General features: G+C 39.7%; 1 protein-coding gene across 1 annotated transcript in view; it reads right to left on the bottom strand.

Moving 5' to 3' along the window:
• Positions 1 to 14072: 14072 nt before the first annotated feature.
• GLO1 (glyoxalase I) overlaps positions 14073 to 27977 on the bottom strand; it is a 28815-nt gene continuing 14910 nt past the window's right edge. Inside the window, exons 2-6 of the mRNA XM_069564261.1 lie at positions 23344 to 23426; positions 20340 to 20480; positions 19448 to 19515; positions 18324 to 18413; positions 14073 to 15531 (exon numbers count right to left, since the gene is read on the bottom strand). Coding sequence (XP_069420362.1) covers positions 15443 to 15531; positions 18324 to 18413; positions 19448 to 19515; positions 20340 to 20480; positions 23344 to 23426 — 471 coding nt within the window. The 3' untranslated portion in view covers positions 14073 to 15442. The remainder of the gene's footprint in view (positions 15532 to 18323; positions 18414 to 19447; positions 19516 to 20339; positions 20481 to 23343; positions 23427 to 27977) is intronic.

Raw genomic sequence — 27977 nt, forward strand, 5'->3', positions numbered from 1 at the left:
GTAGAATCCTAGTCCCTATGAAACCAGCACTTCTGTGATCTCGAAAGTCCAGATCAATAGAATTGGTGTTCAGACAAATCAGAAAGTATTTCAAGTAGCATAAAACAGGCAAGTTGTGACCCTCCTTATTTTTAACATATCTAAATAACTTGAAACCACTTTTGGATTATTTGAACATATTCTGCCTTGCTTTAGAGATAAGAAAGTCAGTCATCTTCCTTAATGCTGATATTTTATTATAATTAACCTTAATGTACAGCTGATTTTGTGGTTTAGCATTTATCAGAAATGGATGAAGATCACTTATTCTAAAACTAAAATAGGTATTTTGGTACGTGTCTTGCAACTTAACTGACTTAGATCCAGTAACTCAATTCCAGATTCATTTCTTTACTTAAAGGTGTGTTTTACAAGGAATTCTTCCAGGTAGATTTACTGACCAGTTATTGATACTTTGCTAAAAGCCACACATTTCATGGGAGTATTATTCAGATTTTTCTATAGCCAGAGTGAACAGCTGATAATTTCTTCTTTGAACATTTTTCAATCCAAATCTTCATCCTCCAACAGTTCAGATGCCTAAAGAGTGGGCAAACGCTCTATCCCCAGCCGGCAGATTGTTGCTGAGTGGTATGTGAGCATCTTGGGTTGCCAGGTTTTTAATTTATTCATCTCTTAATATTGGTAACTAATGTGAACATGGGTTAAAAAAACAAATGACTTGTCTGTGAGTTTGCAGACCCTCTGCTCTGTTAGATAGAACTTCACAAACTTGAATCCTTCCTTCCTTCTTATTTTGAAGAACTGGGTTTGTATTTTTTGTGTGTTTTTTAAAGAAAATTCTAGACTGCCTTCAGGTGCTCCCTCTGTCCATCCCCATGAAGAGAGGAATGTTCTTATTTAGGTGAAAATCTCAAGGGGATGACTCACTGTGCACAAAAGGCTGTCACCCACCCACCATCTGCTGATCAGATTACTGAACAATATGTATTTGCTTTTAGTCAGCCTGGGTATTAGCTGGTCCATCAGAAAACTGCATCCCTGACCATGTTGTCCTGAGCTCATACACACAGAAATATTCCTCACCCCCTTACCAGGAGTGTTTTACGGACTTATCTTTTGAATACTGCAGCTTCTGCATACATTAAGGACTTCTAAAAGAAACAGTTCTGCAAAGCACACTGTTGCATTTGCTGCAGAGCTATCGTGCACTCAGTATTTATGTCCCTTATGGAAAACCCCACAGGAGAATTTTCTTTCAGAGCCAAGTGTCAGGAAATGCTGGTTACCCTTGAGTAAGTGATGTGTTTTCCTCACAGGCAAGTAGGTAATATAACTAGATATGTTTCTCTTCACTTTCCCTGTCATGAAGCTCCAAGTCCATTCTTAGCTCAGCTTTAGTGCTTGCATAGGAACCGTGGCCTATGCATCTGTGTTCTAATTTATTCCCTGGTCCTTATCTTCTATTTAAATTTGGATTTTCTCTTACTCAGATTTATCTGTAATTTTCTGGATTGTGTGTATAATTGCCCTGGGCTACTCAGGTTGATCATAGAAAAGCTAGGGCAATGAGTGATACTTATGCTTAATAAAGACTGCCTTTTAGATGGTTGGATGGCATCACCAATTCAATGGACATGAGTTTGAGTAAGCTCTGGGTTGGTGATGGACAGGGAACGCTGGCGTACTGCAGTCCGTGGGGTCACCAAGAGTTGGACACGACTGAGTGACTGAACTGAACTGAATCCTTACTTCAGGCAAGAGTTAAAACTTATGGACCCAAATTTGTTCCTTTTTATGCTGAGTAACATTCCGTGGTATGCATGCACTACATCTTTACCCACTCGCCCGTCAATGGATATCTAGGTTGCTTCCCTGTCCTGGCTTATAAACGGTGCTGCAGTGAACACAGGGGTACGTGTGTCTTTTTGAATTGGGAAGACTCTAGAGCCTGTTATACAGAGGGAAGTCAGAAATAGAAAAACAAATATCATATGTTAACGCATATATATGGCATCTAGAAAATGGTGCTTATAAGCATGTTTTCAGGGCAGGAACGGAGATGCAGACATAGAGAACAGACTTGTGGGCACAGCCGGGGCGGGGGGGGGAGAGGGTGGGACTATGTGTACTACCACGCGTAAAACAGATAACTAGTGAGGAGCTGCTGCACCACAAAGGGAGCTCAGCCTGGCCTCTGTGATGACCGAGACGGGTGGGATGGGGGCGGGGGAGGGAGACTAGAGAAGGGATGCATGTATACTTATTGCTGATTCATGTTGCTGTCTGGCAGAAACCAATAGACCATTGTAAAGCAATTACCCTCCAGTAAAAAATAAATAAAAACTATGAACCCTTCCATGCTGATAAGAATATTTTGTTCATAACGTGTCCAGGGTTTTACACTAACTAAACAACCAGAACAATACATTATTTTCAAAGAAGTTTTAATATTATTGTAAATCTAAAGAATGTCACTTTTAACTCTGCTTTTGTTCTTCTGAGGGAGGTATTAACAGATAAAGGAATGGCTGACAGTCATAAATGAGATACTTCAAGTCCCAAAATCTCCAACCACTTTTCTCATAGCCTTTCTCAGTACAGTGTTCTAGTAGGCCATGATGTAAAGAATTCGCTGTCCTATATCTAAAGCATATTCTTTGTTTTAAACCCTTTTCTATCTAATGTATTAGTGATCTGATTTGTATACACTGGTGTACATATCTGTATACATACACTTCAACTGAAGGTACATGGAAAGATCCTAAGCAAGATTCATCACTGTCTTAATACATATTTTATATTTGCTAAATCAAAGGTAGAAAGGTAATTGAGTACCCCCATGACTATTAGGTATTGTTCTCAGACACCAATGTGTCTATGATTTAGTATTTTAATCCTGTGTTTATCTTGAGAAAGGACAATAAAGCTGCTTTGTAAGTAAAGATTTAGAATGTCCAGAAAACACTTTTGTAATCCTGTTTTGGCATTTCTTTTCTTAATATACCAGGAAACTCAAAAAATAAATGGGAGTAGTGTAGCTGTATTTCAGTTTTTCTTTACTGGGTTATTCTGTGTCAGGCAACAAGAAGATGCAGAGACTGAAGATACAGTTCCTGCTCTCAAGGGCTAACAGTCCAGAACTGTGCTGTCTAATGCGGTAGCTTCTAGCTACATGTGGCTATTTAAGTTGAATTAAAACATCAGTTCCTCAGTCATACTAGTCACCCCTGAGGAGCTGAGTGAGGTTAGTGGTTACTATATTAGACAGTACATGTAAAGTACATTTCTATCAATGAAGAAGGTCCTATTGGATAATGCTGCTCTAGAAGTTGTGTGCCTGGAGAATCCCAGGGACGGGGGAGCCTAGTGGGCTACCGTCTATGGGGTCGCACAGAGTCGGCCACGACTGAAGCAACTTAGCAGCAGCAGCAGCAGTTGTGTGGGAACCATGAGGTAGAGCAAGGTGATTTCAGCCTAAGAAAGGTCATGTGTGAAGTATGCATTAAGAATGCATTAAGAGGGACTTCCCTGGTAATCCAGTGGATAAGAATCGGCCTGCCAACGCAGGGAACACTGGCTTGATCCCTGGTCCAGGAACTAACATCCTGTATACCACAAGGCAACTCAGCCCAGTGCGCCACAACTATTGAGCCCACCCACCACAACTAATGAAGCCCACGTGAGCCCCTGCTTGGCAACAAGAGAAGCCACTGCTGTGAGAAGCCCGTGCGCTGCAATTAGAGTGCAGCGCCCTCTTGCTGCAGCTAGAGAAAGCCCGCATGCAGCAGCCGAGACCCCGTGCAAACAACAAATAGACAAAAGAATGACATGGGGCCACCTTGAGTCCTGCCAGATTCCAATTTGATGGGTAATGTGGGAGTCTATTTTTAACAAATAACCCAGGTGATTTGATACACAGGGTGTATAAACTACACTGAGAAAAATCAATGTAGGGTAAGTGGGAATAGCTCAACAAAGTGATTCTGAACTTCCTACCTAATCGGCATCTGGGTGCTTGAAACAATTTAAATTTGAGTTAGAGCGACACGAGTGTTGGGACTACATTTGTACCTTGAGTTACGGAGCATTTTCTACCCATTATGTGTCTGAAGACTTATATTATTTTAAATGCCTCTAATTTGTCATGTATATTTTAAATACCTAAAAAGGTATGTAATAGTTTCAGTCAAGATAGGCTATACTATGCAACAGCAAAAAATAACCCTGAAATATAAGGCTTGGAGAAGGCAATGGCACCCCACTCCAGTACTCTTGCCTGGAAAATCCCATGGACGGAGGAGCCTGGTGGGCTGCAGTCCATGGGGTCGCGAAACTGGGCGACTTCACTTTGACTTTTCACTTTCATGCATTGGAGAAGGAAATGGCAACCCACTCCAGTATTCTTGCCTAGAGAATCCCAGGGATGGGGAGCCTGGTGGGCTGCCGTCTATGGGGTCGCACAGAGTCGGACACAACTGAAGTGACTTAGCAGCAGCAGCAGCATAAGGCTTACACTAGCAATTAAATTCTTTACCCTCAAAGTGATAGTCACCACTTCTACTGACAATTCATGCCAGAATTAGTCACAGAACCAAACCTTACAGAAGTCTGGACACGCATGCTACTATGTGACCAGAGCGGAGAACCAGACACTCGTGAGCCGCACTAACGATTACCCCGTGATGGTAAAGGAAGCACCGTGATCAAACTACGAGCAAGATGAGACCTCCAGAAACACACAGCAGGGTGGCGAATGGCAAAGACATAAAGGACTAGGATGAACTTTCGGGGAAAATTTACTTGGTTTGGAGAAAGAAGCCAAGGTAAAACGACCAAGAACAGAATGCTGAGTTAGTGTTTTCTGGACGAACATCCTTAATTACCTGGACGTTTGACCCTGCAGAGATAATTAAACATCCTTCTCTTCTTCCTGAAACAGATCTCATCCAAGGCTTAAGGTTCTTTCTTTAGAGGCTGATGTAGGGCATTACGACAGACACACAGAGTCACATCTGTGTATGATGTTAGTATGCCAGAGAAAGACTAGAAAGCCAGTGGCCTTGAAGGAAACGTGCGTCTTTCTGAATCCGGGAAGAATAATGTTCAGTCTGGTAGCTGCCTGAAAGGCCCCTTGTGTACCTCTCAATAAAGGCAGCTCTTGGAGAAGCCGTTGATCCCACTGGCACCAGGAGTCACCTGTTGTGCAGCTGCACTGTTAGCTGAGGCTGAGAGAGTCGGTGGATATGCAGTGAGAGGGAGAGAGAAATCTTGTAAGCCACTGAGATTTGGGGGATCATTTGTTTCTGCAGTGTAACCTCACCCATACTAACTGATAGTATGTATATTCTTTCAGTGTCTGTGCAAATGAAGCCATTGAGAGCCATCAGGCAGACAATGATAAATTTAGAATGAGAGATAAGGGAGAGATATCTGTTCTAAAATACTAGAGGAACTTCCAGGTGATTTCTTGATTAAGGCATAGAGAGGAAAGTATTTTAGGTTCTCAGGCTTCTTTAGATGTGAGTGGGCAAGAACGGGGAGAATTCTCTCCCGATATCATGAAAGGGGAGTAAAAATCACAGTTCAATCAAAAGGCGAGAAATATTTCTAAGACTATTGACACACGAGTTAAGGAAAATAATCTAAAGGAAACAGGAGCAAAGGAATTAAACAAGCATTGCAAAAAACAGTGATCGCCACTCATAAAAAGGAAAATTCAAATCAGATGGGAAGTGTTACAACCTTCCTGGAAAGTAAACTGTTGACTTCTATTAAAATTTAATACTTATCTATAGATCCTCATTAGGAGTCTACTGTCCTCTCCCCTCAAAAAAAATTTCAACATATAAAACACATACATACATTTCCTGCAGCACTATTTACAATGGGAAACTGGAAACTAGAAAGTCTAGAATGTTTAAATAAATTATAAAACATCTATACTATGGACTGTTGTTGTTGTTTGATCACTAAGTTGTATCCAACTCTTTGTGACCTCACAGACTGTAGCCCTTTGTAGGTTCCTTTGTCCATGGGATTGCCCAAGCAAAAATACTGAAGAGGATTGCCATTTCCTTCTCCAGGGGATCTTGACTGAACCTATGTCTCCTGCATTGGCAGGCAGATTCTTTACCACTGAGCATACTATGGACTATTACTTGGTTATTGAAAAGGATGTCATCTATAGATATTGACCTTTGAAGATATAATTGATATTATTTTTATATAATTGATTATTAAGAGGGATAAAAAGTTATTCTAGAGTACCATAAGAATATGACATCATATTTATCAAAAATATTAAAAAGGGGGAAATTTTTTAAACTTACATATTAGCTTTCTATTGCTTCTGTAAAAATTACAGCAGCAGAAAGATGGCTTAAAACAGTACATGTTTATTCTATTCTCTTAGACTTCTGGAGGCCAGAAGTCCAAAATCAGTGTTGCTGAGTTAAAATCAACATATGGGTAGAGCCACACTCACTTGAATAGTTAGAGGAAAATGTTCCTTATATTTTCCACTTATGGTGGCAGACAGCATTCCTTGGCTTACAGTCATATCACACCAATCCCCACAGTCATTTTCACATCATCTTTTTCACTTCTGTATTAAATTTCCATCGGTCTCCTTCTTAGGACACATATGGTTGCATTTAGGTCACATCCAGATAATCCAAAATAACCTCATCTCAAGATTCCTAACTGAATCACCGGTACTGTGACCCTTTTCCCATATAAGGTGACATTCACAGGCTCCAGAGATTAGTATCTGGACATGTTGAGGGCCATTATTTGGCCTACTACAACATATTTATACAGATTTATGAACTTAGAGGCTAAGGTTGAAGGATAAATATCACCAACTTTTTAACACAAATTTCTTTCAAATGGATGTGGCTGGGGAAGGAAACATTTTTGTAACATATTTTGTTTGACTTGCTAAAGATAATAAAATCGAAAAATTTGAAAAAAAACAGAAGAGCAAAATTTTCAGGTAAATGCAAACAAAAAGAAAGCAGAGGTAGCAATATTAATTTTCCTATAATGGAATTCAGAAAGGGGGAGTAGGAGAGAGAAGAGGGAGAAGGGGAAGAAGAGGAACAGATAACAGCTGCTGTGGAGGATTTTTAGTTGAAACTCTGTGAGTTTGATCTCAACAATTTTAAACAGAACTTTAAAGTTGGCTTGAAGCTCAACATTCAGAAAACTAAGATCATGGCATCCGGTCCCATCACTTCATGGGAAATAGATGTGGAAACAGTGGCTGACTTTATTTTTCTGGGCTCCAAAATCACTGCAGATGGTGACTGCAGCCATGAAATTAAAAGATGCTTACTCCGTGGAAGGAAAGTTATGACCAACCTAGATAGCATATTCAAAAGCAGAGACATTACTTTGTCAACAAAGGTCCATCTAGTCAAGGCTATGGTTTTTCCAGTGGTCATGTATGATGTGAGAGTTGGACTGTGAAGAAAGCTGAGCGCCAAAGAATTGATGCTTTTGAACTGTGGTGTTGGAGAAGACTGTTGAGAGTCTCTTGGACTGCAAGGAGATCCAACCAGTCCATCCTAAAGGATATCAGTCCTGGGTGTTCATTGGAAGGACTGATGTTGAAGCTGAAACTCCAATATTTTGGCCGCCTGATGTGAAGAGCTGACTCATTTGAAAAGACCTGATGCTGGGAAAGATTGAGGGCATGAGGAGAAGGGGACGACGGAGGATAAGATGGTTGGATGGCATCACCGACTCAATGGACATGGGTTTGGGTGGACTCTGGGAGTTGGTGATAGACAGGGAGGCCTGGCGTGCTGCGGTTCATGCGGCTGCAAAGAGTCAGACATGACTGAGTGACTGAACTGTACTGAATATCCCACAACAGAAGATACTGTTCTTGTCCAAGGAATATTCACAAAATCAAGCACATGCTTGTTCACAAAGAAAATTATAGTAAATTTCAAAAAGGAACAATACAATTCACATTCACTGGACACAAAATTAACATCAAAAGATAGCACAATAATAACAATGAGAGCCTACATGGCAAAAACTGTGGGGCATGCTGCCAAAACAATTCTGAGGGAAAAAATAACATTTTAAAATGCACTTTTGAGCTTTAAAAATAGTTTCAATAAGCAAACCAATCATTCCAGTTAAGTTAGAACAAAGAACAAGATAAACTAAAACTTGGGGAGGATAGATAGAAGTGTGTCAACCAGCTATTGCCACAAAATTCTGTGTAACACACATGAAGAAAATCTCAGTTGCATACAATAAGGATTTATTTCTAGCTTACGTAATCAGCTGCGTAAGCAGATCACTCTGCTTCAGACTGTGGAACAACTGGGATGACACTCTCTCTGCTCTAACTGTCCCATTCTAAGATCCCCACTGGAAGGTTGATGGTTCTCTGGATCATGTCCTTCTCCTGGTGATGACAGCCCAAGGGGCCTGTTTTAGAGCACAGCAAGTACGGCAGTAGGCACATGACCATGGGATCCACTGGACCTGTCACTTACTGCACCATCAGAAGATGCTGCTCTGAGACAGTGACGAAATGGTCTTCTGAAGGTGCAGCTGAGGTACCAGCTTGGAGATGATATCCTGTAATGATGAGATGCCAACTGCCAGGACACATGATATACCCTGTCAATTATCATTACTAGCACTCTACTCCCAAAAGGTATCATATGGGTTCAGGAACCAAGGGGGGAAATATGAGCAGCCCCTCTTAGCATCATTGCTCCCAGTTATTCACTTGGATAACTCCAGGTTCTGCTTGTCTAGAGGTCCTTCTTCTAAAAAGTGGGACACTTTCACCAGAGCACACATTCATTTCTTTTATTGTGGTAAAATATACGAAAACAAAGTCTTTCCTTTTAATCATTTTTAAGTATACAGTTCAATGGCTTCAAGTGCATTTCCACTGTTGTAAAACCATTACCATCATCCATCTCCAAAACTTTTCCTTCTTCCCAAACTCTCCATCTATTAAACAATCACTCCCCATTTCCTCTGCCCGCCAGTCCTTGGAAACCACCATTCTTTCAGTCTCTGTGAATTTACTCTAGGTATCTCATATAAAGGGAATCACACCGTACTTATCTTTTTGTCTGACTTATCTCAGTCCAGTGTCAAGGTTCATCCATGTTGTATCATGTTTCAGAATTTCGTTCAAGTCTGAATAACATTCCATTGTGTGCCTATATCACATTTTACTTATTCATCCATCAGTGGACATTTGGGTTGTTTCCACCTCTTGTTGTTCACTCGCTCAGTCGTGTCCAGCTCCGCAGCCCCATGGACTGAAGCATGCCAGGCTTCCCTGTCCTTCACTGTCTCCTAGAGTCTGCTCAAACTCATCCACTTTTTGGCTACATGAATAATGCTGCCAACATGCTTTGGTGTACAATATCAGTTTGAGTCTGTTTTCAGTTCTTTGGGGTATATATATATCCAAAAGTAGAAGTGCTGAACATATGGTAATTGTTTAGTTAATTTCCACAGCAGCTGCACTGTGTTACATTCTCGCCAGCAATACCTGGGCTGTGGCAGTGAAAGCCAGAATCCTAACCACAAGGCCCCCAGTGGACTCCCAAACATCTTTAAAACTGATTTTTATTTACTCAATGACACATAGAAATCACCTGCAGAGCCTGAAAGCTCAGTGTTCATTCCTGATTCTGATTTAGTGAGAAAAAAAAGCTTCTAAATTCTTATAGGATATATTATATTAGGGCTTCCCTGATAGCTCTGTTGGTAAGGAATCCACCTACAATGCGGGAGACCTGGGTTTGATCCCTGGGTTGGGAAGATCCACTGGAGAAGGGAAAGGCTACCCACTCCAGTATCCTGGCCTGGAGAATTCCATGGATTGTATAGTCCATGGGGTCGCAAAGCGTCAGACACAACTGAGCAACTTTCACCTTCATATTAATCCATAATGTTAACATTTATAGAATGTAAATATGATAACTAGTAACCTATTAGGATAAATTGCATGTACAAGTGAAGTTACTTGTAATAAAAGTATTAACCCAAAATGTAAACATTCAGGCTTTCCCTAAAACATTTGTTATTTTCTGTTTTTGTTTTCAATTTTACATACTTCCCTGGTGGCTCAGCAGTAAAGAATTCACCTGCCAATGCAGGAGACTCAGGTTCAATCCCTGGGTAGGGACGATCCCTTGGAGAAATGGCAACTCACTCCGGAACTGTTACCTGTGAAATTCCATGGACAGAGGGGCCCGGCGGGCTACAGTCCATGGGATCGAAAGAGTCAGACACAACTTAGCCAGTAAACAACAGCCGTCTTAATGGGTATGGATGGTATCTCACTGCCCTTTTGACTTGCAATCCTCTGCTCATTTTAAAGCTGGGTTTTTGTTGTTGTTGCATGTGGTTCTTTCTATGTTCTGATTATATCAGATCTATGATTTGCAAGTATGTTTTCCCATTCTGTGGGTTGCCTTTACACTCTGTTGATAGCATCCTTTAAAATTTAAATTTAAGTGTTTTAAATTTTAGTGAAGTACAATTTGGTGACTTTTTTCCTTTTGCTGTCTGTGTTTCTTGGTGTCATAGCTAAGAAATTATTGCTAAATCCAAGGTCATGCAGCCTTTTCTCATGTTTTCTTCTATGAGTTTTATACTTTCAGCTTTTACATTTGGACCTTTGATCCATTTTGAGTTAATTTTTATAGATGGTGTAAGATAAAGATCCACCTACACTACACTTCCCTCTTTTGTGTGGATACCCAGTTTTACCAGCACTATTTGTTGAAAACATTTTCCTTTCCCCATTGAATGGTCTTGGTATCCTCATCAAAAATCATCTGAACATGTGTGTGAGGCTCAGTGCCCAGGAACAAACTCATTGGTCTGTGTCTGTCTTCATGCCAGTACCATGCTGTTTTGATTACTGAAGCTGTGTGGTAAGTTTTAAAATCAGAATGTGTGAGTCCTCCAATTTTATTCTTTTTCAAGATTGTTTTGGCTATTTGGGTTCCCTTGAGATTCCATGAGAATTTTAGTTTGAATTTTTCTATTTCTGAAAAAAGAAAGTCATTAAAATTTTGATAGGTTTTTAATTGAATCTGTAGATTGCTTTGGGATTAATCCCATTAATTTTAAGTTGTGGCTGCTGCCCTGTTACTTTGGGCAAGAAGAATCATTAGCATTCTGGTGTTAGTAAGTGACCCTTATCATTACGAAGTAGAGCTGTTGCTACACAATGGGGGCAACCAGGAGTACTGCTCCTTAGCATCCCTGTGACCCCCTTAGGTGCCTGCTGCTATTTGCATGCCCAGGTTTGAGGGTAGATGGACAAGTACAGCAACCCTGGCTGGTCTGAAAAGGACATGTCCAGGTGCTCAGAGCTCTCAGAGGTGACAGTATGGGTGACTCCACCAAGTTTGCCACCTATACCAGCAGAAGTGCTAGCCAAGGATGGTTTTGCTTGTTCTTTCTTCTCATTCCTTTAGGTGTAAGGTTAAGACGGAGAGTTCTAGTTTCCTGAGGTAGGCTGGCTTGTACCACCATCAACTTCCCTCTTAGAACTGCTTTTGCTGTTATTGTTGTTTCCATTTTCACTTGTCTCCAAATGTCTTCCTCTTTGATTTCTTTAGTGACTCACTGGTTACTGAGTAGCATATTGTTCAGCCTCAGTGTTTGTGTTTTTTTGCAGTTTTTTTTTTCTTGTTTATTTCTAGGCAGAGGCTAGATCTTAATTATTCCTATCACAAAAAAGAAGAGGTAATTATGTGACGATAGAAGTGTCAGCTAAGCCTGTGGTGGTAATATTGCAAACATAAATATCAAATCAACATACTGCACACCTTAAACTTACGTCAACTAAAAAATTATAATACCTGCTTTTATCATCTGAGCCTAGAATTTCTACTTACTTGTATACCTAATCTTAATATTCACTAGAGACAAAACTATCTCATAAACAGAAGGAATATTATTCTTGCATTCAAAACTTCCACAAGAATTGATCACCATTTTGGAAAATGATGTTTCCAACAGTTACCATCACTCAATTTCTTTGAGTGACCAATAAAACATACCTGATATCAATATGCATTTAAAAGTTGTAACAGAGCTCTTCAGGAGTCATGAATTCAGTCTCTATTTTAAAGTACCAATAGAGTTGCCAGTGCGCTATTAAACAATTTTACTTCTTCTATGTAGCAGTGGCAAAGAATCCACCTGCCAATACAGGAGATGCAAGAGACACGGGTTCCATCCCTGGGTTGGGAAGATCCCCTGGAGTAGGAAATGGTAACCCACTCCAGTATTGTCGCCTGGAAAATTTCATGGATAGAGGAGCTGGTGGGCTACAGTCCATGGGGCTGCAGAGGAGGACACGACTGAGCAACTGAGCGCACACACACTTGTATACGTAAGAGAAAGCACTTGACTCCTCCATTGTTTCTTAGTGTGGTAGTATCTGGGCATTTGCACTCTGAAATGCACACTTTATTACAAATTGGTTTATTTTTTATTACAATAAAGGCACTGGCTTAATCCTTTCTGAAATTGTGTATATAGGTTTACATTATATATGCATTTTGTTTCAGGATAGTGGTATAATAGATGTTATAAATGTTCCCATGTTATAATGAGGATCTGCTAAGTCTGATATAGTTGAGAACCATAATCTCAGAAAAAGTTCTTTGAGGGCAGAACATGTCTTATGATTTCTATGAGCACCCTTGCACCAAGTTCTGAATATGAAATCTCACCCTGTTGCAGTTTCTGTTTGCCTCTTCAGAAGCCCCCATTTGCTCCTGCATTCTGGAAGTCTCAGTTTGATGCAGTGTCCACCCTAATGCAGGTAACTCAGATAAATATGACTAATCCAAGTCAGAATGGCCTTATCATCAGAGCCAGGCGAGTGACCTGATCCCAGTTTTGAGACAAGAAGATTCTGTTGATGAGCTTTGAGAAAGGTTTTACACTCATTACAGACACCAAGAATAAAAGGTTATTTTCTTTCACTGAACATTATTTATACAATGACACCTGGAATCATAGAAGGGGTTTTTTGATCACAAGTATTATTCACACACACACACCCCCCCCCCAAATTGCTGAGAATGACAGTTTGGGAAAGATAGGAGAAAACCACGATACTTGTTATTTCTGAACCCTCTCTCAACCCATTCCAGAACCTCTGAAGTGTTTGTTACATCCAACAGAGTTGGGTCTTTTCTTATTGTCAGCAGTATGCATGTCTACTGATACAGACCTCTTCATAAGCAGTTGTATTGCTAAGGAATAGTTACATACACTGTACACAGCCCTGGTGAGAATGCTACATGGGGAAGCTCTAAATGATTTTCTCTCAGCCATCAGCTCCTATTCAGACCATCTGTGTTATAACTGAGTCCCAGGCTTAGCTGTGTAGGGTTCCTGAGACTGACTTATTTCACATTGACAGTGAGCTATACAGTCTTACTGTCCAATCATGGAAAGCAAGAACATTTCTTGTGCTCTAATTCATCCTTTCATGTCACCACTGCTCAGGTAAATTAATTTAGAAGTGAGTTTTCCTAATCCCTAGCAAAGCCTGGTGATACAACACATATTTTTTCAACACATCTAAGGATGAACTTCAAGAATAAGCAAGGGCTATCTTTCTGGCAAGTTTTACTTAGCAGGCAGAGAAGGCTTCTTTCAGTGGGAGTCAGGTTTAAATGATTAAATTTATGAATCTAATAACCCTCCCACTAGAGGCTTATTTATGAATCTAATAACCCATTAACCCAAAATGTACTAGCATTGCTTAACCACAACTCACTTTTGACATTTCGCCTTTCTTCTCCTCTGCACTTTTTCTATCAAAATCCTTCACCCTTATCTCCTTTCCTCTTCTCATCTTCCTCACTCTTCATTATTCATAGAAACTGTGTGCTTTGCTGGATGTAGAGAATTACAAACTATTCCCAGTTCTCGATGAGTCTGCAAGCCCCTTCAAATGCTTGCAGTACTTCTCAAGGGCAGTTTTTCTTTTCTTTTTTTAAGAAAGAATGTACAAGATAGAAGTTTACAAATTAAGCATAGTCTTATCTGAATTTTTATTTTATTTCAGTCTGTGAGTACTGCCACTTGTTCAAATAGCTCACATAAACCCATTCCATCCAAAAAAGGAAATATAAAATGCTTCTAACAGCATAAGCACAGTTGGCATGGCCTATCCAAAGGTCTTCCAACAGTGTCTGCACACACACACAAAATCCAAATGGAGTTAAGCCACAAACTGGATGTTCTTATTATTTGTGCCATAAGAAATTTTCAACATCAGTTTGGTTTTAAAAACCCATCAGTCATGGCAAGGAAGACCACTGAGCTGATTTCCGATAACTAAGTTATGTTATCACTGAACATAATGTATCCTACATGATTACTGGCATGCAGAAGACCTTGGGGTAGGGGCTCTTCACAAGTAACACAAGCACCACTTGCACAGGGACGGCCGGGCATTCCCAGAGCAGCCGTGTGCTCCTGACTTCCTCCTCTGCTTCTTCCTCACCATGGTACTCAAGGCTCCAAAGCTGAGAGGGCAATGCTCAAACTCACCAAAGGTTTTTACAAAGACGACTAATGAAGGAGATGTGAGGTACAGCGAAATACTAAAAGTGATGATGATGGTGATGAGATCTTGAGTACTTGAGCCTATTTATATTGCCTTGGATTCATTAATTTTGCATGTTAGCCTCCTTTCTATCTCACAGGACACTGTGGAGGATTAAGTGAGATAAAGTACGTGACAGTCTAGTTTGTGTCTGCATAACCAGTATATAATATTCCCATCCTCCTCCCCATCCCCAAAGAGGCTAGTCCTTGAACTTTCAGAGTACTCTCTAGAGAAGAAATTAATATTTCTATCTGCATCCGTGTCAGCATGATTCTAAATTTCTCCCAAGAGTCACTTCTCTTTTGTAAAATAAACTTTATACTATTTGAAATATACGTGAAGCCTCATTTTTGTTCAGGGTTTTTAACTTCTCATTGTCAAAAGTTACTTCTGAGGAACTGAAACCCCAGAAGGTAACCATAACAAAAACATGTTCAGTGTTTTTTTTATTTTAAATGATGGTTCAAAGGCAGACTTGTAGACTTGTATCTCTTCAGGAGATGGAAGGCAAATGCAGCCTCTGAAGGGAACTGTTCTAATTATTGCCTAAAAAAGTAAAGTTATACAACTATATTCAAGGACATAAGACAAGGCACTACATTAAAACTAGGATGACTGAACAGTTAAGGGGAAACAGCTGAAAAAGGAAAGGGAGATAGATTTGAGAATAATTTGAGTTGGGACAAGGATCCATCAGTCCTGGATGCTTCTGTTATCTGAATATCTTGAATCACATGATTTCCTGTTTTACCTTCTACAATGTCTCCACTGAAATTTCAAATCCGCATTCTCACAGAACTAAATAATAGTTATCATTGTGTTGGGATTCAAAATTTCAATCCAGTAACCATCAGGATCTTGAATAAATGCCAGGCCTTTCATTTTACCTGTAAAACAAAATAATTTTCATTATTTGAGAGACCTAAAATATATATATACTTAAAAATTTTAAACAATGTTTATTAATTCAAATTTTATTTTGCATTTTAGTTAATTACATTATTTCATTTATAGTTTTAACTTCAAAAAAATCTACTGGAATGGCCCAGATGCATGATTTTCAGAATGATACATTTCATCTTCTACACATAGCTGTAAACCAACTATCCTGAAATAAACAGTGGGACTGGCTGCATCTTGCAGGTATCAGGTATCCACTTCACCGGCACAATGCAACTTCATGCAAATAGTTGAGTAGTCACAGAGACTGTCTTAAAGAGGAACAAGTAAATAGATGCTCAAGGGAGGCGGTAGCATGGTGCATCTAGCCAGCCAAGGGACCCAGATGCTTGGTCATACACTATTCTGTATAGCCCAAGTTGCACCAATCAGATTCTTTCTCCCAGGACCTCATAACTGCGACTGAGAAGTTAACAGGTCTAGTAGTAGAGCTGTTTGCCTAAATGGAAAAAGTGTGACCTCAGAAATTCATTTTGGTACCAAGATGCTGAATTAGTTGCTCCCAGTGCCTTGGGCCTCAGCACCTACTCCCACAGTGCAAGGGGTTCGAACGACTGGTTCAGATGTCCTCAGGAGTGGGTAAGGGCAGAAAAATAGGTGGGGAGCAACTGATCTCCCAGAGGTGACACTTGCCACACAACCAGGGTTAGGGAAAAACAATACCAGAAGCATCTCCTACAAATACTACATCAGGGACAAAGGGGGAAAAGGATATGACTACAGAATGTGAAGTATTTGTCTTAACTCTTATTTTCTCTCTCTGCCCTGCACATGTCCCTGAGATCATTTGGAATTTTAAGAACCAAGGTCTGGTCTCCCCCCATTCACATTGCCTGATGGCAGGAGGAGAAGGGGACGACAGAGCGACTGAATTGAACTGAACTGATGGTTGGAATAGCTAATAGTTTCAGTAAAAAAAAAAAAAAACAAACCCCCCCAAATCTCTGAGATCAAAATAATAAGAATTTGAGGAATATAACTATATAACAAACAATGGATTATAAATTCTAACTGAAGAACAAATATGAGATCAATGGACCAAGAACTATTGAAATGTGTAAAAGCAATGAGGAATATTAAATATACCCAATATGAAATAAGAATAAGAAAATATTAAAGAAACTCAGCAAAAATTAGAAGTCAAAATTATAATGAAGTGAAGTGAAAGTTGCTCAGTCATGTCCGACTTTTTGGGACCCCATGGACTGTAGCCTTCGAGGCTCCTCTGTCCATGGAACTCTCCAGGCAAGAATATTGATTGGGTAGCCACTCCCTTCTCCAGGGGGTCTTCCCAACTCAGGAGTCGAACCCAGGTCTCCTGCACTGCAGGCATATTCTTTACTCTCTGAGCCACCAGGGGAGCCCAAGAATACTGGAGTGGGTAGCCTATCCCTTCTCCAGGGGATCTTCCAGACCCAGGAATCGAACTGGGGTCTCCTGCACTGCAGATGGATTCTTTACCAGCTGAACAATATAAAAGGAAGTCAGCAAAAATTAGAGATCAAAATTACAATAGCTGAAATAATACAATAGATGAGAATACCAAAGACGAATATAAGAACAGATACATCTGAGGAAAACTTAGCTAATTGGTATGCCAGTTTGAAGAAATCTCAGAAGGAAATTAAGGACAAAGAAAACAAATATAAAAAGCTTCTAGGACAAAACAGAAGAAAGTATACAAAGGAACATAAATCAGCAGATTTTTCAGCAGCAACACTGGATGGGAAAAATAAGGCAACAGAGTTGTATTTTCAAGACTGAAGGAAAATAAACCTAAGGTTTTATAGACAACAAAACTGTCATTTCTATATATAAAGGCGTGGTTCTGGGGTACATGGAATGCCTCAAGAGTTCTGCCTCACAAACCCTTTGAAAGCAGTTTTGGTTGAGGTTCTTAATAAAGGGACAGAAAGATCCAGAAGATGTTACAGCAAGATACATGGAGAAAAAATATATACCTTTACATATTTATTATCTTAAAAAACAAGCCAAAGAAAAAAGAAAAATAAATCAATACTATCCCAGCCTGGGTATAGTAAGATAATGGAGGTAGAAGGGAGCAAGTTCTTATCTTACTGGGGAGAATGATTTTTGGATATCAAATCTAATTGGAAAAAAAAAAAAAGGGTGGAAATGAAACAGTGAAATATTCCAAATGAAAAATTTAAAAAATAAATTAGGATGGCAAAAATAGATCTAAATAAAATAATTATAATACATGTAAATCCAACAAAATCCAGATACATACTATTGTCAAGAGACATACCTAAATCATAAGGACAGGCAAAAGTTATACAAGGATGAAAAAGAAACACCAGACAATTATGAACTGAACAGACTTGCTGTAGTTACATTAACAGCAGAAGAAACAGACTTTAAGGAACTTAGGTTTTGGGTGGCTAACTAGACCTGAGATAGTAAAAGCCGGTGGACACCGAGAAAAGGGCAGGGTTGAAGAGTGGAGAGGCGGCCTCAGTCTTGGATGGCTCTCCAGATCCTGCAATTAGTCCCATGTGAAGCCACCCTCGAGTTTGCCTTTCAGTTTCCTAAGATAACTCGGTGTGCTTCCAATCATTTCTCTTCTTTCCTTAAGCTGGTTGGAGTAGGATTCAGAGTCACTTGCAACCAAAAGGTTTAACTGCAGCAGGACCCTCTGTGAGTGCTTAGTAGGTGTTAGAGAGCTAAAGAGGCCTGGGAAAACAAGCAGCAGACTCACCGTCATTAGGCTTCTTCACAAATCTGACTCCCAGCTCTTCAAATCTTTTACAAGCACCGTGAACGTCGGGAACAGCAATTCCAATGTGACCTTAGGTAAAACCGCCCCCAAAACAAGGCAGAGAGAAAGAAGGAAAAATTACAACAGGGTATCCGTGTGCCACAGGCGGCTTCCAAAACTGGTTAATTTCAAAACACAAGGCATCTGTAAACAGACTGAATCAAGTTGGTTCAAAACCTATACAATATTAAAGAACAAGAATCTAAGTGGCTGGGTATAATAATTAGTTGCTCTGAATTATAAATTATTTGACATAAGCCCACTATTTGCTCATAAATAGTCCAATCTGTTAAGAATAACCTACTTAAAAAAACAATATCCAGTGGGAGGTGGGAGGGGGATTCAGGATTGGGAGCTTGTATACACCCGTGGTGGACTCATGTCAATGTATGGCAAAACCAATACAGTATTGTAAAGTAAAATAAAGTTTAAAAAATATATATATCCATTTATTCATGCTTAATAAGCTAATTGTTGATAATGACTATACACCAGTCCATTTAAACTGATAATCCTGGCATTTGATTGAGAGATTTTAGATTAAGGCAGAAGTGTATGCTAGCGGAAATTAGGATTATTATTGACCATCATTTTTGGTTTTGTTTCTTTAATTTAAAAGTTTCCTGGAAATATAGTACTGAGACTGAAAAATGAAACCATGGTGAGAGAATAAATGTAAAGTTTAGACTGACATGATGAAATTATACTCCTAAATAAAAGTAGGCTTCCCTGGTGGCTCAGATGGTAAAGAATCTGCCTGTTAACGCAGGGACACAAGTTCAATCCCTGGGTTGGGAAGATGCCCTGGAGAAGGGAATGGTTACCTACTCCAGTATTCTTGCCTGGAGAATTCCACAGACAGAGGAATTAGTCCTCTAATTCCATAGGGTTATAGTCCACAGAGTTGCAAAGAGCTGGACACAACTTACATGTGGAAAATAAAAATAGCCATACTAACAAAAATCTAAAAATTAATGTTTTAGATTGCTTATAACCATAAATAGGTACCCAATGCAAAATCACAAAACCATAAAAGTGTATTACACACAAATAGGCAAACATACCAAATCCTCGAGGGTCTGAATTGCCACTGTGGTAACTCTGGGTCTCATCATCTTCCGTGCCCCAATTGCTACATATGGAGAGAAAACATAATTCTAAGTGACCTGGAGAACAGAAATTCTGAAAAGAAAGCTGCAACAATCTTTGAAATCTTTCCATGTATATATGCTACTTAATATATTTGGTCTAATCTCTGCTACTGTAAACGTTAAGTTTTCAACAACAGAAAGAGCAAATAGGCAAAGAATGATAAACTAGACTAAGGAGACAATAAAACTAGGCATCTGGATAAGAATAAAATGATAATAATAGCAACTACCATTCATTGTGCTATACACTTTATATTTCATGATGCCCTCAAAACAGCTACGTGGGTTAGATCTGAGTATCTCCATTTTACAAATGAGACTGCCATGTAGGGAGGTGGTATAACTTGATCAGGGTCACAGAGCTAGCTTCAGAAGCAAGACTCAGGCCAGGTCTGCCTGACTCCAGGGCTGTTCCAATTCAGGAGGCACAGGAAATAGCACACCCTGAAACAAATCTGTTGTGTTAATTTTTAAAGACTGCACAAAAACAGCATAAAGAATAGAACAGAAAGGAGAATGCCTGTGACAATCTCAGCTGTAGTATCCAAACATTCATTAGCTACAGTTTTACAAACATCTTGCCATTTCATTATTACAGTCTCTGCAAATGATCTCATTTGCCCTACTTGCGCTATAAGAACAATACAAAGATCCATGAAAAAAATACTCAAAGACATCGTTACAAATGCAAAGTGGTTAGATAAGACCCAGTCTGAATTAAACTGGTAAGGGGGAAAAGTTAAAAAAAAAAAAAAGCTTCCAAAAAAATGTAGAATCTATAAACAAAATAAAGACTCATACTCACTGTGTCAGTTCAAGTGTAGCTTTTCTGGAGAATACCCACGCTACTTTTTCATCTTTATCTTTTGGGATGTCATTTTTATCCTCATAAGCCAAGAAGTAGAGTGAAAATTTCATAGTGGGGAAATCAAGTTTCTGGAGTAGTCTGAAATTAAACAACAAGCCTGACTCAACATACAGGAAAAGTCGATTAATACTAAGATCAACATGACAATATTCAAGTTCTACTGAGAATAAGAACAGTACACAGTGAGCCTGTTTTAATAGAAAAAGCAAGGAAAATCAATAAAAGGTCTAATTAAAAAACTTATCTGTAAATATCAGTGAAATTTAAAAAAATTAAATGTAAACTTGTAATTCATCAGTTCTTCAAATACAGTGAAAATTAGCTGGATTTATGGTACCTGTTTATAAGTGTCAAAAGACATCTTCAAAAGAAAATTTTTTCAGTGAAAAATATAATGTCTCACACCTTCAGATATATGGCATTCGGTTAAAAAAATAAATTTATTGAGTTCTTACTGTGCCAAAACTCCTAGGAAGATAAGTTGAGGATAGGTGTTAAGAGAGAACAGATTAATATCACAGAAGACATGAATGTCAATAATAAAGTGGTTGACAGTATCAAATACTGCAGAAAGGTCAGACAGGATTAAGTTTGAGGAGAGGTGAGCAGATACAGAAAGGTCCTGTGAGGGCAGCTGACCGGCACACACAGCAGAAGCTGGAGAATGGGAGGTTAGCAACTGGGGTCTATCTGTACAGTCACAATGATGGGATGGACCGCAAGAGAATGGAGGGTGACAATTATCCTACAATAGAGAAGACTTAAGATTCTTTCCCAGGTTGAAAAGAGCAGCGGAAAAGAAGAGACTGATTGTGAGAGTCAGTGCATGAATTCCACATCCTGAGGTTCTGAAGAAGATCCAACAAAGCCGTGGCTTCTAAAATGAACTTAGAGTGTGACGCTATTTTGCAAGGAGTAGGGTGGAACAAGGATACACACAGTATAGTTTTCTTTAGATTACAGAGGATTAAATGGGCTTCCCTGGTGGCTCAGAGGTTAAAGCGTCTGCCTGGAATGCAGGAGACCCGGGAATGCAGGAGACCCGGGTTCGATCCCTGGGTCGGGAAGATCCCCTGGAGAAGGAAATAGCAACCAACTCCAGTACTCTTGCCTGGAGAATCCCATGGAGGGAGGAGCCTGGCAGGCTACAGTCCACGGGGTCGCAAAGAGTCGGACACGACTGAGCGACTTTACTTACTTACTAAACACTCAAAGATGACCTCATTCAACACCAATAAGAAGGAATGACTGAAGCATAGCAAATAAAAAGTTTCTAGAGTTCTGTTCCAAATCTTCTACTTATTACTGCTATGTAATATGCCTTGGTTCACTGAGATCTACCCACTGACTCATCACAAATAACTCTTACTCAAACATGTTTATGATGAAGTGTCAAACTACTCAAATACTCCAATCACAAAAAACTATCTCTGCACCTACCAAAGCAGACTGCCTAAGCTCTTACAGACCAATTAAATGGAACACTTGAATCTGTTGTACACTGCTTTCCCCAGCACAGCATTATCTTTCACTATAACATCAAGTTGTACTTGTGTAAGTCGCTTAGTTGTGTCCAACTCTTTGCAACCCCATGGACTGTAGCCACCAGCCTCCTCTGTCCATGAAATTCTCCAGGCAAGAATGTTGGAATGGATTGCCATTTCCTTCTCCAGGGGATCTTCCCGACCCAGGGATTGAACCTGGGTCTCCTGCATTGCAGGCAGATTCTTCACCATCTGAGTACTCTATTTGGGACTCTTTAAAAATAATATCAACATTGGAGTTGTTTGGACCTGGATTCAAATTCCAAATCTGCCAATGTTCCCACTGTGGGATTTGGTGCCATAAGTTAATGCCTTTAAGCTTTGGTTTCTTCCTTTCCATGAAAAATGGAAATATAAGCTATCTCATAAGCCTATTGTGAAGACTGAATGAAAAGAACATATAAAGGGCCTGGCAAATAGCAGACATTCGATACATTTGTTTCATTATGTCCTTTAAACCTGTCATGGTGCTTTAGTAGCTAAGTCGTGTCCGACTCCTGTGACCCCATGAACTGCAGACTGCCAGTCTCCTCTGTCGATGGCATTCTCCAGGCAGGTATACTGGAGTGGGTTGCCATTTCCTTCTCCAGGGGATCTTCCCGACCCAGGAATCCAACCCAGGTCTCCTGCATTGCAGGCAGATTCTTTACTGACAGCTATGTGCAAAATCACTTTTTCTGGAAAGAATGACAAGAAACTGTTAACAGCAGTTATCTTTGAAGAGAACTAGGAGAGGGAGGCTGTCATTTTTCACTTTGTATTTCTCGGAAGCAGTCAGATTTTCTAAATATAGACATATACTGTATTACTTGATGTTTTCTCTCAATGAAGGTTATATAGGCAGTAAATTAAAGATTATTTTATTCTGCATGTATCTATACTACCAGAAATAAATAAAAACCTTCATATTATTTAAGGAAATAAATCGAGAAAAGCAAATATGTTAAAGGTATCTTATCAGTGAATATTACTTATTTGGAAAAAAAGAACATATTCTATAAAATGGGACAGATGGTCAACGTTAGGTAAACTCACTAAATTTTCTAAATAATGTGTCTTTATAGCTATATCTTTTCTGAAGAAAACAAGGGCTAAGAGTGGCCATAACATCAAAATGGTCTGTGCACGTTAAGGATTAAACTGGCAGCTCTCACTGAGAAGGGAGTTAAGAGAAAATGCAAGCATTGGTGTCTTGCTGCCCAGTGAACCTGGCTGGGAGAGAGGAGAGGAACCTGACGGAAGCCCTGGCCAGTCAAGCCTAGTCCCAGACTCCTGGCCAAAACACTTTGGTGACCTCTGAAGCAAACTTTAATCTATTTTTAAAATAGATCTGAAAACACTGCCTATATTTGCAAAGCTATGTATTTAAACATCACAGGTACCAACAGTTTACTTACGTCATTCCAAGAATTCTCGTATAAAAATCCAGTGACTTCTTAGGATCCTTAATTCGCAGCATAGTCTGCTGCAAGAGAAAATCCTAAGGGGAAACAGTATGTATTAAACACCTTTAATTTTTACTACTTGTTACCAACATTAGCTTTGCTTTCTGTAACAAGATACCAACAGTCCACCACTGCAATCCCTTAGTCCATCACGGCTTTATTATTGCTTCTGTTCAGTCCATAAAAGCTAGGCTCAAATATGTGTAGCTCGGTCAAAGAGTCGGGTTTTTTAAATTTTTTTCTTTTCTATAGATTTTGTGCCAAGTTCTGTAAAACAAGTTCAACAACCCTGTTTATCCTATCCCTATTTCTATTCTATCTAAAATCTTTTTAAGCAGCAATCTGGATCTCAAGAATCCTAAAGAGTTCATACTCATTGATCAAGATATTGCCCTTCTAAAAATCTATCAAAGGAAATAATTAGAAACTTTGACAAAGATTTATGTATAAAGACATTCATCACAGCATTTACATAGTAACTGTGTGCCAAATACTGTTCTAAATGATTTATAGAAATTAACTTATATGATCTTCATAACCCTCCTTATGATATATATATATATATATATATATATATATATATATATATATATATATAATATACCATCTCCATTTTACTATTGAGAACATAACTGGCAACAGTTTGGTTCCAAATTCCTTGCTTTCAACCATCTTGCTAAAGTGCCTCTAACAATGAAGAAATAGTTAAATAAACTAGTTGTTGTTGCTTAATAGCGAAGTAGTGTTAGACTCTCTGCAACCCCATGGACTGTAGCCCACCAGGCTACTCTGTCCGTGGGGTTTCCCAGGCAAAAATACTGGAGTGGGTTGCCATTTCCTTCTCTAGGGGATCTTCCCAACCCAGGGAATGAACTTGCATCTCCTTCTTTAACACAGGCATAATAGAATATATGAAGACATTTAAAATGCTGTCTTAGAAGTATGTGGACACACATATGATATTATGACATACATGTTATGTCAATTTTATCTCAATAAAGATGGCAAAAACAGTTTAGAATGGGAAGATAACACCACTTTTCTGATTGAGAAGACTTAATAAGATAAATACATTATTTCTAAGGAAACATAGAGTAATATAAATTCCAAAATCATTTAACCTTAAAAAAAGTCTATATATGGCAAAGAGATTAACAAAATCAAAGATTAACATTGAATATACTCAATGTTCTGTTCAGTTCAGTCGCTCAGCCATGTCCGATTCTTTGTGATCCCATGAATCACAGCACGCCAGGCCTTCCTGTCTATCACCAACTCCCAGAGTTCACCCAAACTCATGTCCATCGAGTCGGTGATGCCATCCAGCCATCTTATCCTCTGTTGTCCCCTTCTCCTCCTGCCCCCAATCCCTCCCAGCATCAGGGTCTTTTCCAATGAGTCAACTCTTCGCATCAGGTGGCCAAAGTACTGGAGCTTCAGCTTTGGCATCATTCCGTCCAAAGAACACCCAGGACTGATCTCCTTTAGGATGGACTGGTTGGATCTCCTTGCAGTCCAAGGGACTCTCAAGAGTCTTCTCCAACACCACAGTTCAAAAGCATCAATTCTTTGGCGCTCAGCTTTCTTCACAGTCCAACTCTCATATCCATACATGACCACTGGAAAAACCACAGCCTTGACTAGACAGACCTTTGTTGGCAAAGTAATGTCTCTGCTTTTGAATATGCTATCTAGGTTGGTCATAACTTTTCTTCCAAGGAGTAAGCGTCTTTTAATTTCATGGCTGCAGTCACCATCTGCAGTGATTTTGGAGCCCCCCAAAATAAAGTCTGACACTGTTTTCCCATCTATTTCCCATGAAGTGATGGGACCAGATGCCATGATCTTCGTTTTCTGAATTTTGAGCTTTAAGCCAACTTTTTCACCCTCCTCTTTCACTTTCATCAAGAGGCTTTTTAGTTCCTCTTCACTTTCTGCCATAAGGGTGGTGTCATCTGCATATCTGAGGTTATTGATATTTCTCCCAGCAATGTTAGTGGATTTATTCATTAAAATAAAGGCATATAAATCCTTTGCTGCCAAAGTATTATTTGGATGATATTTTAAAAAAACAAGCAGGGTTTGCTTTTTATAAAATGATTTAGTTATTCTATGCTCAGGTAACAGTTTTCTTTTTATCACCAAAACATTCTGTTAACTCTCTGTAACACAATGTTAAACCACTCTGTTACTTCTGATAAACACTCAAATGATTCTGGAAAAAAGTTTCTTTAAAAGTTACTAAAAATCACTGTTTACTGCTATTGTTCTAAAATACTGTTTGAAATAAATATATCTTGTGTCTGAAAAAGACTTGAGCCTAAAAGTTGATGTATTATCTCATGGGACAGTTTTTAACTTTGTCTCTCCCTTTGGTTGTTCAGTTGCTAAGTCGTGTCCAACCCTTTTGCAACCCCATGGACTACAGCCTGACAGACTCCTCTGTCTTTTGGATTTCCCAGGCAAGAATACCGGAGTGGGTTGCCATCTCCTTCTCCAGCGGATCTTCCCGACCTAGGGAGCGAATCCTAATTGCCTGCATTGCAGGTGGATTATTTACCACTGAGCCCTCAGGGATGTCTGTCCCTCATTATGCTCTAAATTCAGAACAGTAAAAGATATCTTTTATGCTCAAAAAGTTTCAGGCTTTCTAGCTTGACTGCTAAGCAACAAAGATTTGCTCCTTTGCCTTACAAAAAGAGTAATAGAAATAATCAGTCTTTTGCAGGAGTGGGAGAGGGCAATCTCCAAATTTAATTAATTTAAAACTACTGTGCAAAAACATTAAAGGTACAATCAGGGATGTTTCTAGTACATGCACTATGTGCCTACAATATAATCCTGACAAAACTATAAAAAGTGGAGCCAGGAGTGAACCAAAGGATCAAGGTCAAGGTCCCTTTGAGCACTTCTAAACGGACTTTTATTTGGCATAAGACGTAAACATAGGGCTTCACTTTTTACCTATGAATGTCCAATGGCTCCAGTACCATTTGTTCAAAAAATCTATCCTTTCTCCACTGAATTACTTTTGCATCTCTGTGAAAAATCTGTTGGGTTTTTATTAGCGAGTTTATTTCTGGGTTGAACTCTTTTCCACTGATCTATATCAGTTGTAACTTACCACAGCATTTGGCATCATCATATAATGGTTTGAGTGAGGTGTAGAAACCTTATCTCTCCTTATATCCCTTTACTCTCTCCGATTTATAACTGTCTTAAAATATTTCCACTGCTGGGCCAGGGTGGAATGCTAGGTTTTCCGTATTTCTCCACTGATAACAGCACGAGGGGAAAGATTGTTACTGCTTGGCAAGATGAAATCATCGCTCCCTACTTAGTCTTCTCTGATACTACCGTAGCACGGGTAGGTTGAGCACCTTATTATAGCCAGTTGGCTGGAAGACTAAACTCCCCACTCAGCCTCTGCTGGCAGAGGTGTGGCTGAGGCCACTGTTTTCTCTATGGGGTTTGGTTGCAGTAGAGCACTTGTGGTCTAAAAGTTTTCTGACTTATCAGGAAATACTGTGTATCTCCTGGTCCTGTGGGTAGAGAGAGAAGGCATTCATTCGGCTTTTTGTGTGTGTGCATCCATTGGCGCTTCCAGATCACTAGCTTCTTTAGCTCTAAGTCTGGGCTATATGAGGCAGAGAGAAAACCCAGGAAACTTACTGCCATGATGTTCCTATGGTTTCAAAGTCCCTACCCAGTCTGCCTTCTTCTCTCTGCGTTTCAGAGTCTTCCTATTTTTGTTTTATATAAGCATATCTCGTTTTATTGCGCATCACTTTGTTATGGTTCACAGATACTGGTTGGTTTCCCCCCCGCCCCTGCAAATTGAAGGTCTGTAACAACCCTGTGTCCAACAAGTCTATCAGTGATACTTTTCCAACAGCATTTGCTCACTCTGTAGCCCTCATCACATTTTGATAATTCTCGTAATACTTCAAACTTTCTCATTACATTTGTTATGATGATCTGTGACCAATGATCTTTGATGCTATTATTGTGATTGTTTTGGGGTGCCATGAACCACATCCACATTAGATGACAAACTTAACTGAAAAAATTTGTGTGTTCTGACTACTCCACTGACAGACCACTGTCCCATCTCTTTCCCCATCCTCAGTTCAGTCCAGTTCAGTCACTCAGTCGTGTCCAACTCTTTGTGACCCCATGAATCGCAGCACGCCAGGCCTCCCTGTCCATCACCAACTCCCGGAGTTCACTCAGACTCACGTCCATCGAGTCAGCGATGCCATCCAGCCATCTCATCCTCTTTTGTCCCCTTCTCCTCCTGCCCCCAATCCCTCCCCGCATCAGATTCTTTTCCAATGAGTCAACTCTTCACATCAGGTGGCCAAAGTACTGGAGTTTCAGCTTTAGCATCATTCCTTCCAAAGAACACCCAGGCTGATCTCCTTTAGAATGGACTGGTTGGATCTCCCTGCAGTCCAAGGGACTCTCAAGAGTCTTCTCCAGCACCACAGTTCAAAAGCATCAATTCTTTGGCGCTCAGCTTTCTTCACAGTCCAACTCTCACATCCATACATGACTACTGGAAAAACCATAGCCTTGACTAGACG

Source organism: Ovis canadensis, chromosome 20 (genome assembly GCF_042477335.2).
Source record: "Ovis canadensis isolate MfBH-ARS-UI-01 breed Bighorn chromosome 20, ARS-UI_OviCan_v2, whole genome shotgun sequence".
NCBI lineage: Eukaryota > Metazoa > Chordata > Mammalia > Artiodactyla > Bovidae > Ovis > Ovis canadensis.